General features: G+C 36.0%; 2 protein-coding genes across 2 annotated transcripts in view; both read left to right on the top strand.

Moving 5' to 3' along the window:
• Nucleotides 1-6,959, top strand: part of LOC149076244 (alpha-(1,6)-fucosyltransferase-like) — a 29,143-nt gene extending 22,184 nt beyond the window's left edge. Inside the window, exons 9-10 of the mRNA XM_089245510.1 lie at nucleotides 711-867; nucleotides 6,611-6,959. Of these exons, the coding sequence (XP_089101636.1) occupies nucleotides 711-867; nucleotides 6,611-6,940 (487 nt within the window). The 3' untranslated portion in view covers nucleotides 6,941-6,959. The remainder of the gene's footprint in view (nucleotides 1-710; nucleotides 868-6,610) is intronic.
• Nucleotides 6,960-12,249: 5,290 nt separating this feature from the next.
• LOC149076243 (synaptotagmin-7-like) overlaps nucleotides 12,250-14,262 on the top strand; it is a 158,206-nt gene continuing 156,193 nt past the window's right edge. Inside the window, exon 1 of the mRNA XM_089243815.1 lies at nucleotides 12,250-12,715. The gene's annotated coding sequence lies outside the window, so the exon portion shown is untranslated. The remainder of the gene's footprint in view (nucleotides 12,716-14,262) is intronic.

Below are 14,262 nucleotides of genomic sequence, written 5' to 3'. Positions count from 1 at the left end.
AACATCGCGATATATGAAGTATTGCTATGATCTCGTTAATCACAGTTCAGATTGCAGATAACTTTTCCTGTTACGAACCGTCGCAACTAACCGGCAATTTCATACCTAGATTGATAATTTTATTGTCAATCGGTTTTTTTCGGTTTTACACTTTCTAACGTGTCAAATACTCCGGCTACGTTTCATAAAGATTCACGGATACATTTTTGATTCATAATTTTCAGATTTTTCTTTCAAAAAAAAAATCATTTGAAGAAGTGTATTTAAAGCCTACAAAACGATGCTGACTTAATATGAAAATTCAAGCATTTCCATCTTTAGTTGAGAAAATGGGAACCAGATGGCTATACAAACACGAAACGAGCGCAACTCGACAACATAAATAGGGGCTACACATTCACTCAGAATACACATTCCGGCAGGTGCCGATTGGTTAGAAATTCCGTAGGGGAATGTGTAAGAGGTGCGTATACCGTTAAGTAGTAGTAGTAGTGTATTTAAAGGCACAAAAAAAATTTTAAATGATGATTAGTATGACTGTTGATGAGAATATGTGGCCTATTCAAGCATCAAATTTTGTTTTAAGTGCATTATTAACGTACTTTGAAACGCCGTTGACAGATATATTTAAAATTTCGATTCAATTAATTTATTAATGTCGTCGATGTGTGACACGCATAATGAATATCTATATTTTTTTGAAATTCTAGATTTCCATCGTATAATTGTATGCACCAAAAACATAAGTCAATGGCAGCATCAGAGAAATTGAAAACACGCTATGGTAACAGTTCCTTGATATCGGTCATCGTAGACATTTTCATGCTTGTTGAGGCTGATTACGTTGTTTGCACGTTTACATCAGGCGTAAGTTATAATTTCTTTATACAAGCAAAATAAACGTCTATGATTATCCATAAGTATTGTTGAAATATTCATGAAAAGTTATGTTATTAAAAGTTATTAATATTCATGAAAAAATATGCATGTTTTCTGAACCAAGAAACGTTTGTTGCTCTGCCTTCAATATATTCCCTTTTTACTAGATGCAACCATTTGGTCCGCTTATTTCGAACTTAGTTATATTCATCTAAGTAAATATAGATAAATATCCATTGTCCTCATGCGCAATTACAGAGAGGTAATATACATTCACAACTAAATATTTACTGATGTTGTTGATAATTAATGAAGCAAGTTTTTTGTCGTTCTCTATAAATGAACGTCGTTCATCTACATGAAACGTTGTGTGTGCGTGCGTAGCAAACGGGGGGGGGGGCATTTTACTGGCGAACCGTTGATACTAACTAGTATTACTTCCAATCGGTTTCCAAATAACATGTGGAATTCAGATATGCCATTCATGTTTCGAATAAAGATATTAAGATTAAGTTGATATATATATATAACTGTGTCAAATAGTTATTAAAATTTAAAAAAAAACTTTTTATACCGCCTCCGTGTGCCCCAAAAAAACAGTTGAAAAGTTGTTGCTCTGTCTGTCCTGATGCCAACAAAAAAAAACGTTCCATGTTTCTAAGTGTAATATTCACTTAAATAATCGATTTCTGAAAATTCAGGTAGTTTGGACAAAATATAGCGTTAAAGGTAAATGAGAAGGTGAAATGGTTTCTTTCGCATTTAGAGCTGTTTTTTCCCAACTGTCCACCATTTTTCGAATTCGAATATCTCAGCGAATATTGCACTTAGAAACACAAGATTTTTGTTGGCCTCAGGAGAGACAGGGCAACAAGTTTTTAATTGGGTTTTTGGGCAGAGTGCCTGTTTAAAAAGTTTTTTTATAATAACTATAAACCTCTTGAAACATGGATGACATATTTGCGTACTACACGTTATTTGAAAACTTTCTCTGATTGGAATTATACCTCTAGGATCAACGTAAAATGTCACACACCCCCTGTATATAATTCAAGTTTATTTACGTCGAGTACGGTCACGAATAATTATATCTTTCAAGGTGATATTTAAATTAGAATACTGATTGCATTTTCAGTTCTGTGGTTTCTACATCCTCTGACAATAAAAGGGGCGCGGTAGCCCGGTCGATAAGATGCTCTCCTAAAGTACCAAAGGATGTTTAGAGGTGTCGCGAGTTCGATACCCAGTTCGTCCTTGTCAGAAAACTTTCCTGACACAGGGGTACAACAAAAAACGGCGACTTGACCGCAGCAAAAAATGCTACCGCAGGGAGTCCCCCATCGAAGGATTAGCGCACCAACCTCTCGATGAGTATGAAAAACAAGCCTGCCGTTCGGAATCGGCAATAAATTGTAGGTCCCGGTCTAATTAGCCCTCGTGTGCAGAAAATGACCGTGGTGCGATCAATGATGAATGATCAATGATCTGACAATAAAGTTCGGTGAATGGAGTCAGAACGGCCGATCTGGCAACACTGGCGAAGCAAAACGCTGCACATGCGTAGCGGCAGGTGTTGACCATCTGCCGCCACCGTTGTTCAGTTGAGCGTCGTTTGTGTTCCGTGAAAGACTTGTTTTACAAAGTGCTTGTTTAGTGCGTTGGTTCTTAACTGAGAACAGGTAAATCCACAAGGAATTTCTACCTGAGGGAACGACGATGAATGCTGCAAGGTACATTGAAATTTTGACCCGTTTCGTGAAACGTCTACGCAGGGTTCGACCTCAGTACGCACAACAAGGTTCATGGTTTCTTGTTCACGACAATGCTCGCCCTCACACAGCCAATATCGTCAAACAGTTCCTGGCAAAAAAGGGAGTGGTGCAAATTGAACATCCACCATACTCGCCAGATCTCAATCCTCCAGACTTCTTCCTATTCCCACGACTCAAACTCGCTTTGAAAGGGAAGAGATTTGACGATATTCCTGACGTCCAACGAAACGTGACAAGGCTTTTGAACTCCATCCCAAAAGAAGACTTCTTGCAAAGTTTCCAGGATATGTATAGGAGATCTCAGCGGTGCATAGTAATGGAAGGTGACTATTTCGAAGGATAGTAAGGTAACTTTCGTTAACATTTCATCTACGTTAATGTTACAGGACTATTCACCGAACTTTATTGTCAGAGGTTGTATATTCGATTATCATCAGAGAAAATTCAATTCTCTATGAATTCTCAACTTTCCTCAATTAACTCGGAATCTTTTCATTTCCTACGGATGATGCGTTAAAATTAATCAAAGAAAGCACCATCATATCTTCTCGAGTGTTATTGCCCCAGTTTTTTAATCCTATAATTAATTAATAGTTTTTACATGAAACATAAGCCTCTTTAATAAAGCTTAATTTTTCTCTTTTTTTTCTTGTTATGGAATTTATTCTGAAAGAAAAAAATATTATGTAATTATTCTACACATTCTTACATATATATATACCATGTCATGCACGTTGATCTAATCAGCCTGTTAAAAGCGCAATACTGTCTCATCCATTAGTGTACATAGCAAATAAATTTATCCCATGTATACGTACATTATAATGCGTTTAGTGTTAAAGAGAGACGAGTTCGGCCAAAAAATACTTGATTAATGAACCGAAATTGATCGTATTCATTATTTATCAATCATTAGTAAATTGTATTTATGAATAAAAGTATGTTATTTTGAAGGCACAAAATTTTAAGTGTTTAATCACTTTAAGAAGAAATATTTCGAATATTTTCAAATAGGAGACGGATAAACAACACTCGTTACTACGCAATTGCATACGTATGTTGCATTTCATAGATCAAATTTTGAAAGTTGACTGTTCCTATTTCGGTCATGTTTTTTTTGTGTATTGAGTATTTTAAAACGTTTATTCAGAGATTGAGTCAAAAAGATACATGATCCATATTGATTGATGTCTCGACTATGTGTGATGAAGACGAATTGCAAAATGAACGTAAATCAGGATCCACACCCGCTCTGCTACGCATCTTCAGCCAACGCAAAAAACCGGTTTCGAGGTGTGGGTAGCACAGCGCATGCTATTTTAATGGTCGATTTTGTGTAGCCACTTCCATAAAACCGTTTTTTACGCAGCTCAGAATCACATAACGCGACTTGTGTGAACCCGGCTTATACCCACAACTGGCAAATTCATTATGATCACCAAACACAGGCTTAACTTCCATATCTCATGCCATGCATTGTATGTTGAACTTCGAAACCCCTTGGAGATACATTGGAGGTCGGCTAAATTTGGTTTTCTGAAATTTTACAACTTCGAAGAGCGCGAATGCAAGCCGGTCTTCCATTTTAAAAAGTATCTCTGCAAAGAGTAGACCGACCTTCGACATGGTACTTACATGACATGAAATTTCAAGCATTTACCAACTTCACTTCAAAATATGGTAGACAGATATCGCAGCACCAGCAAGAACACACAACAAACACAAATCTGACAATTTAAATACCTTAGCGCCACCTATATATGCACACAAACATTGATTACTGCATGTATCGATTCGTTAGAAATGCCGGAGAGCAATGTGTACGAGGTTCATGTACGGTTGAGTAGTAGTAGTGTATGGCGAAAAATGGATTCGAATATCATTGTAGAGGATAATTGATTGATATGTTCTTATGATATGCTGTTCCCCTACTATTGCCTTCTAAGAGTTTGATATTCTTCTTTCCACTCGACCATTCGCTGGCTAATGACTACCACACGTTAAGAACAAGTTTTATGCCCGACACACTCACACGCACAGTTCAGTCTTTAAACATACTGGAGAAAGTCTATCAAATGGTTTTGTTTACCTATATCTTAAAAAAATCACTACTACTGCTATAGGTATCAATAGACAATCACATCAAATTATAATCTTATGCGTGAACAGGCCATGGTACTGGCTGGTTCAGCGATGGTATAATTTGATGAATTCAGATAGCATTCAAAAGGAGTGTTCTCCATCTTGTGACATTCATCACAAGTGGAAGCTACAAGGCATCCTTCCTAATTTACAATCATTCATGCCCAACATTCTTATTGGTTTGAACGTTTCCAACAAGACAATGATATGACACAGATTGAAATCATGACCTTCTTCCCCTCCTAACTGTCCATATCTCCTGGCTATTGAGCACATTTAACATACCGTGCAATGCCTATTTAACCGAGTTATATGGAATGCTACAGAGCTTAGGTCTACTTTAAAGGATGCATCAGCCAAGGAGGGATAAAAAGTACCACACTATTACAACAGTTTTTCTCTGGCACCAGTGTATATTTATGATGAAAAAAAAAGTTTTATTGCGTAGGTAAAATCGTGCTTCAAAACCCCTTGCATATTTCACGAGCAGGTCGTCAATGTACATGTTTTATATGTCAATACATCCTTTACTTTTTTATCTAACCAAGTATTTTTTGTTCTTGTTCTATTGATTGAATCATGTGCCATGAGCTATTTGCTAACTCGTTATCCCAGGCGAACGGACGTGTTTTTGATCTCAATCCTATCGGATTTCCTTTTCTTGTCTATAAGGATTCTGTTTCCTGTTCCTTGGGTCCTTAACTTCGTTCGTATTTTTTCTGTTCATGTAATTTGACAACTTTTGGCAAACAGAAAATCGAAATCCTAACTGAACTGATAATTTATTGGCATGGGGGGAGGGACTTTCTAAGCAATCATTTAAATTAATTTCAATTTTTCACGAGGATAAATTTGAAACATTTTAGAAACCAAGGAAAAAGAAAAGCCAACTAATGATTCGAAATATATATATATAGTTGGAATTGTTATATGTATTGTTGTTGTTCTTTAAAGCATTAGTTCTCAACTCGTAGTGGTAGGATATTCTGGTGTGGGAAATGTAACCGACAGGTGGTTAATAGAACACAGAGACGTCTGAAAAAGATTATATGCGAAGAATTAACCCTTAACATCCTGACAGTACTTTAAAGTACCAGGTTAGATAATTTGTTTTGAAATAATTTTCAAAAACATTTTGGTTTTTTGTCTTTCATTAGAACTAAAATGACCAACCAATTAATTTTCGTGATAAATATTTGTTATCATCTCATTACATTTATACTTTTATTTTAATTTATTATAATTTTTTTCTTATTCTACTTTTTCCAATTTCAGATATAAAACGGGGGCTTTAACATACCACTTTCTCTTTAAATCTCGTGACATCCCTTGCATACGTTATTGAATATTGATATTTTGAAGTATAAATTTGGGAGAAGTATTTTATGATTACCAGATGACAGCATAATTGAGGGAGAGCTGGTTATTTTAATACGCTAATTAATGAAGTTCAGTTAGATGCTTCGTCCCGTGGAAGTGTTTACTGCATTATACTTCCTTGTAATGACGCAAAATACTATAAAATTCTCGAATGTGTTAAATTCCCCAGAGAATTGTTACGAGGTGCATGTACAGTGTAGCAAGAGAGTAGTAAAACACTGTTTTTATAACATGTTCCTTAACATATGCATGAAACAAACTTCGACTTTCTTTGTGGTGAAATAAATAAATATTCATTATTAATTATTTTTTTAACATAATTTGAATATGTATGGTATTTTGTATTTTTATTGTAAGCGAATAGTACTGACGAATATATATATATATGTATATTATGTGTTATATTGACATTTTAAACTGTTTGAATTTGTTTCCAGCTCTGTAGGTTGGCTTTCGAATTGAAGCAAGCCAAGGAGAATTTAGTCGACCATACAGGAAGAGTGGTCAGCCTGGATGTTCCTTACCATTACGCTTGGGTTTCTCCTCCAAAACGGATAGCTGTGTTCAACCACCGGGCGAAATCAAATAAAGAGATCTCATTTCGGATTGGTGAAAGATTATCCAAAAATAACGAATATGCCATTGTGTTCGATGCCCTTAGAGGAAAAAAGAACGATGGTTTCTTGACGAGAGTTCGTTATAAAACTGGACAAGAGGGTTTCATCCCTGCTTTCAAAACAAAAGAGATCTATGAATATACAAAATAAATTTGTTTTTATTTTATAAAGAGACGACATTATATTCAATATGCATTCATATATCTGATTAACACCAATGGTTTATATTGTTTTATTAATCCATCCAGATCGTTTCAAATAACAGCTTTTGAAGGAAAAAAAAACTTGATCTTCAAGAATCGTTCAAAATTAAAAATTTCAAATAATGAACTAAATAAAATCAGAAGAATTCCCCAAAAAATTACCGCAATTCAAAAATCCTCATGTAGGATACATTTTTGCGCTGTCGGAGTCCAAAAATGTGCATAATCTTAATGTATGCCTTTTTGGGCATGGACGGAGATACACCCCCCTCCCCCCCCCCCCCCAGCGTCAACGGTGAAGTTGACTGATCTAATGTATACGTGTATATACACTCATTGCCATAAAAATTTGCGCACCCAGAAGAAGTCGTCAAAATGAAACGAAATTTTACACATGTAAGTACTACGTTGATATAAGTAAGTGATTAGAAAATCCAAGAAAAAGGATCATTTATTGCAGAAAAAAATACAGATGAACAGAAGTTTTAGTACTCTGTTGGACCCCCTCTAGCGCGAATGCACGATGCGATACGGGCCCGTAGTGAAGCTGCTGCCTGTGTCTGGATAGCGGCCAATGAGGCAGTTGGCTCTACGCGTGCGTTTCGGATGATGTGACGGTCTTCTCGACTGGTCTGTCGAGGGCGTCCTGAACCTGGTCGCCGTGTAAATGACGTATCTTCTGTCCACTGGTCCCAACACCTCCTCACAGTAAAATCAGAACGGCCTAGTTGACGAGCTACTCGCCGAGCTGACCACCCAGCTTCCATCATCCCGATGATTCTTCCCCTATCGAACGATGACAGCTGCTCATATGGTCTTCGACGGCGGCGTAACGGCATGTCTAACTCAGCATTTCCTTTGCAAACGATTAAATACACTCCAGCAAGCTCTGCTTACCTGTTTTATACTCCAAGGAGAACGAAGTTCAACGCCCTATAGTGGCATTACGCAATGCGCAATCACGCTGCATTTCTAATCATTTGCATATCTGCCCGACATGTACCTTCAGGCCAACTTTCGTTTCGATCCCACAATTATTTCTTGGTGCGCAAATTTCTATGTCAATGAGTGTATGAATTGACATCATCATCATGCCTCCCCAGAAATAACGTGTCCCCCTCCCAGACTTTCAAGTCTATCTCCGCCTATGTTTTTTTGGTATAATTTCACGTTATATATGTGTGAGATTGGATATGCATAACAGCCTGTTTTATGATACCGCTAAATCGCTCAACTTGAGCTATATCGAGCTTTCAAAACTGTGAAGCGGTCATATACAATAAATAAATTATGTCTAAAATTTGAATACACTTGCGTTGTGTTTTTCTTTTTTCCCGCAATTAATGCAATAACCCTCTTTCCCTGTTTTCACCTCCAACGGCACCAAAATTCACCCAATCAACGAACTTCGGTACTAACACACACACACACATTTTCCTTTTTGGCACCTAATTGTCATGCCTCTAGATGCCTTGAAGTAAAATTTAGTCTTATTTTATCTTTATTTATTAGTAATAAGTACTAGACAAACGGCTCCAAAAAAGGAAAAATTGTTTTATACCCCCCCCCCCCCCCGAATAAGATATTACCAGATCTATAAACCAGATATTATACTAGAAAACTCGATGCTCTACTGGGTTCTCACAAACAAGATGCATTGGAAGCATCATAGTTTTCAGTCTAGCCAGACTAGTACAAAAATAATTTAATGCACTTAGTGCCCCACAATCGGTTTTCAAAATTGGATAGCAAGAAAACGCTGACAGATATTAAACTCATTCTTGCGGAATATAAATGTACAAAGTCAGGAATTTCAGATACGTCATTCACGCTGCTCATGCTTCAAGGTGTTGAACCGTTATTAAAATAAAAAATTGATTTTTATACGGACACCCTGTACCCAAAAACCCAATTAGAAAGTTGTTGCCCTGTCACTTCTGGTGCCAACAAATTTTCATGATCGCTCCCACCTTTCTTCCTATTATTGAATTCATGTATCTCAGCGAATATTTCACTTGGAAACGTGGAAATATTTTTCAGCATCCGGAGAGGCAATTTAATAAAAAGTTTAAGAACAACTTTCTAATCGGATTTTTCGGGACAGGGTCTCCATATAAAAAAATTAAATTTTTATTTTAATAGCTATGCATCCCTTTGCAACATGAATGACGTGGCTGAAATTGCTGACTTCGCGCGTTTATATTCTGCAAGAATTAATTTAATATCTGCCACCTTTTTCGTGCTATTGGGGCGGAGTTTCGCCAACGCTTGGCGTTAAAAGTGACTACGCACGCAGATTACGCGCGCCAAGTGACCGGAAGAAGAAGAAAATATAGTTGTTGCGGTTCAGTGTAAATAATATGTTGATGTCTTTTCGTGTGTGTGAATTTTTGTAAATAAATTAATGCGGTGATTGTCGACAAGTCGTCTTTTAATCAGATCAGAGGGGAGTCAGATATGCGTTATCAAATCAACTCGGTCAGCATACCAAACTATACAATTTTGAAAACCGTCAGTCGATTGTGGGACACTCAGTCCTAGTACAAACTTCAGAATCACACATACCATACACACAGTAAAGATAACGGTCTCTAATCTGAAAAAAAAGTGTGTGTGTGTTTATATACATAAATATATGTGAAACAAAACTGCCCAGCACTGTGGACGGAGACTTTGTTTCTTTGTTTCCACAATCAGTAGAGGCGCTGTGTATATATATTGTGTATTTAGACCATTCTCAAATCTCTCCCACTTCAACATGCCAGCTTCTATTCCTTCTTTCTTGCCCACAAGTATTTTCCACACTTCTTTCGAAATTCCTGGCTGCGGTCTCCGGCCCTTATGTGCTACTGGGCGCACGTGTAATTTTTCTCCCTATAGAAAAATAGATAGATAGATAGAACCGCTCACAACCCCGGACTGATACAAAGCACCTTACTTCCGTTACCTCAAAAGAGACAGAGTTGTTTGCCTCCTCCCTAGTCAATTTTTCTCCCTAGTCAATCGGTTCAGCTGTCCATTTCAGTCAAAAGTCTTGTACGTTGCATCGAGTTGGCTGTCTTCACGGGGAGAACGACGCGAGTGATTCAAAACTTGCGAGCACGGGACAAGGGGAGCCACCACTATAAATGTTTGCTAACTTTTCCGACACAACTCTGCCTCTTTTGAGGTAATGGAAGTAAGGTGCTTTGCATCAATCCGGGGCTGTGACCGGTTCTATCTATCTATCTATATACATACCCACTAAAATTATTGCAGATTTGTTAAACTGGCACTTAAATATTGTGAAAGTTGTCCCGCAGTTTAGTCGTTAAACTCACATATTTCACTTTCGTCATCAGAAACGAACACATTTTTTTTTTATCTGGTTGTCTGTGTTCCTTACTAGATGCGATCCATCAAAATTACAATTTTCTCTGAAAATTATTCAATCTGATTCATTCATAGTTTAAACTTTGGAGACAAAACACTTTTTTAAATACATTTTTATAATTTTCAAAATTTAAATTTTTTTTCGATTTTCAATGTTTTTGATCAATTTTCCCTTATTCCGCAAATTGAGTTTTCTTCATAACAATGATTTGGTACCCCTGATATAGTGACGTAGTTGCCATACAGCCCCAGAGCTGCCCCTGAATGTACTGACATTGTCACGTCTTCCACAGTAATTGTGCTGAAGACCTCCTTGAGTCCATCTAAATTCTAGGACTTCACCAGCTCATACAAATACAGGGGATGTCGTATAAATTCATAATTAGTTTAAATACTTCAGAACCAGAATAATAACTTTAAAGGGGGATGCCTGGCTCTTAAAGCGGGCCATCTGTCTCCCATACAGGCTGGGGGCCCTTGCGTCCCCCTTTAAATATTCTTGAAGATTAAAGGAATCCGTATAACTGTAGGCGGTTTGCGAAAAAGTTATTCCCACCGAGGGAAATTTTTGGTACCGTTAATTCAGATTTTTCTCAATAGAGGGCACAGCATAGCAATAAACCAGGAGTAATTGAACCTGAACCTTTCTTTAATCTCTTCTATGTCCAACACGTTCATAAAGCTTCAGCCAGTGATTCATGTTTCAGGTAAAACAACGTCACCAGCCACCAACAGTGCTGTATCCACCAATATCAACATCACAATGAAAACCTTATACGAGCGTCATTAACAGGAAAATTCTGAAATAACCGTTAATCGTACATCCTGCATGTTATAGGATTATGGTTTGCATATTTCCAGTGATTAGGCTTTCGTGCAACTCTCTTTCAACAAACATTTTTTTTTTTTTTCCGTACCGAAAAATCTCCCTTCGGGTAAATAACTTTTTTGTAAACTATATCCAAATATATACCGATTCATTAAATTTTTATGAACTTTTAAACTATTTACGAATTTATAAGACACACTGCATTAATGCAGAATGAGCCGTACTGCATGGTTGTAAATTGTAGAAGATGTGTATGCATCACGTTTCATACACACACCACCGAGATTCATAGCAAATGTATGTAAGCCAGCACTTGTAAAAAACCCCTAGATAGAAAATAGTTTTATCTCAATTCTCTGTGTCTACAAAATCACAAAGAAAGCAATTGTTCAAAATTAAAACGGTATTATATTTTATAATGTACACGTTCACAACATGTAGATGAATTCTTCAAAATTCTTGTCAAAACAAATTAAATCTCTTTGTTTATTAAATTTTTCGTGATAATAAGGGATGAAAACACTACGGTATCAGTTTTACGATCCCCAATGATCATCGTATATCGTATCTAACCGAATAATAAATTATAAACGTCATTCAAAATTCAAATAAGAGTTGACATTACGCATCTGAGCGCCAGAGTCTAATCTTTCTCATAAGTCACTTTATAGAATTTCCTCGTGGAAAAAAAAATAAAATAAAATAAACGCCACGTAATTTGATTAAACTTTTCCAACGTTATCTTTCGCTTCCTCACATATATACCCGAAAGGAAAAAAAAAATACCGTAAATACCTCTCTCTCTCTCTCTCTCTCTCTCTCATTTCCCATCAAGTACTTGAGAGATAGCCAGCGAGGCCCTGGTCGGACGTGAAAATTTTCATCCCACTCTACCCATTCTGAAGCGGCTTTTGAGAATTGCAATAATCGACCGGCTGCGCGGGAGACTTGCTCGCGCGAGTAGGCGAGCGATACAAGAGAAAAAAGAGGGAGGGCGTGTAGGGGAGAGAGGGGGGGGCCCACAAAACCCAAAGAGCGGCGGCACCCGTGACCGTGGTGCGTCTGTGTATGATATGATTACCTATGCTACAGCAACGGTGGTGGTGGTGTTGCTGCCAGCTCCATATGGTACACGAGACAACATCACTACTATTCTTCGTAAGGATTTGACAATCCAATCAAAGACTTATGATTCTTTTTAAAAATCACAACGAAAAGTCTCTGATTTGTTTTTAGTTTTTTTTTTCTGTTTTTTCCTCCCCGTATCGATTGATTGATTGGTTCGGTGGAAAATTAGTTTCTTTGCGTCTGTTGTTTTATTTGATTACCTATTTCTTTTGCGAGCGTGGGATGAGGAAGGAGGTTCCGGAAAAAGTCGCGATCGCATCTCACTTATAAACAAACAAGAGTTCAATGAACAAGTCCAGTCGGTGCGCGGATGGATGCTAGAGGTTGTCGCGGATCGTTCGTAGCTTAAATATAAATAGAGTTCGAGCTGGCAGCGGCTGACGCTGAGGGAAGGTGAGTAAATCGCTTTGAATATGCATTATTATATGTTTGAAAATTGCATGTGCCAGTATATAATCGAGGTCTGGTTTTTTTTTGGCGGGAACAGAGAGATATTTATCTGTGTGTTTTCTTGCTCCTTTCGAAAAGGTCATAAAAGTTTCATCAATAAATGCATTTATGTGGGTTATTTTTATATTTTAAATAATAATTATTTGGTTTTTTCTTTCATTATGACAATAATAAATTATATTTATTGGGAATTTATTACAAATTTCATCATTTATGAACAAATCACACCGGATAGCTATTTGTATGTTACAGGTGTCTATTCACACACAGAAAAACAAAACTAGCGCGTTTTCAATATTCTTTTAATGTGTATTGTTGTTCACGAATATTAAAATTCATGAAAATTCATGTTCATTCATGAAAACTGAAATTTATTAGAATTCATATCCATGCATGAATATTAAAATTTATGAGAATTCATATTCATTCCAGAAAATCCCATCATTCCTATCATACAAATGGAGTACAATATAGTGTTATCCGAAAAAAAAAATTTGAAGAGTAAGTTCACTCCTCTTTAAAGTTTTAGTATACGGTAGTTTTGGAAAAAGAGGGGTATCTTTTTTTCATGAAAAAGAGAAATAATATATCATATTATAACAAAAATACCTAAAACTTTAAGGAGTATTTTCACTTTTCAACGAAATTTGAAGGAATAAAAATGAATTCTGATGCGTATTGACGAACACATATACTATATGAAAATCTCAAAAGTTTATAAATATCAGAAGTAATATATATATATGTAGTAATATTTTTTCTGATACATTAAATTGTATTACTTGAAGTAAATAATGACTGAATTAGCCACTGAAAATCTATCTCCCTAGGAAACTCAAAATTTATTGAATACGAAAGTAGAATTACATACATTAATTATGTACTCAAACTATCATCGTCAACTCACTGAACCAACAATTGTCTAAAAAATGTGTATATAATCATATCATCAAATATTTATCAAATATAATTCTTTGGACTGTCACTGAATTAGGTAGAAAGATTAATTCTTTCAAGTTATTAAAACTTGATTTATAACGTTAAGCATAATAAGAAACCACAAGTGTTGATTAGTATGTAGTTAATACGAATTAGGAGAACTTATATTCTATTTTTAGTTTTATAGGACTATTGTTCGGGAATACCGATAACAATATTGCTGTTAAATAATCACATTAATGAAAATTATACTTAAAAGATGTAATTAATGTGTTCAGAAATGTTAAAATATTTTATTACATGAAGAAACGTTTTGTAAATCTTTAAGAAATTTTAAAAAAACCAACATGAATTTTAGAGAATTTAAATATTAAATTCATACATCTTGTGAATGAATCTAATACGTAGAATGATCATGTATGAAAAAAAATCCTTTCAGAGGAACTAATTATTCAAAGCCCAATCAATCATATTAATTGAAATAGTGTCTTTTCTTATCTCGGGTTCTTTATCTATAATTTATAAATCGTATAGGGAGATGAATCTGAGCG

Source organism: Pholcus phalangioides, unplaced genomic scaffold, assembly GCF_987345545.1.
Source record: "Pholcus phalangioides strain wild (caught in Gottingen) unplaced genomic scaffold, Ppha-v1.0 ptg000015l_1, whole genome shotgun sequence".
NCBI classification, from domain to species: Eukaryota; Metazoa; Arthropoda; class Arachnida; order Araneae; family Pholcidae; genus Pholcus; species Pholcus phalangioides.
The sequence above is the reverse complement of the archived record's forward strand: the minus strand, read 5'-3'. Positions and strand labels throughout refer to the sequence as shown.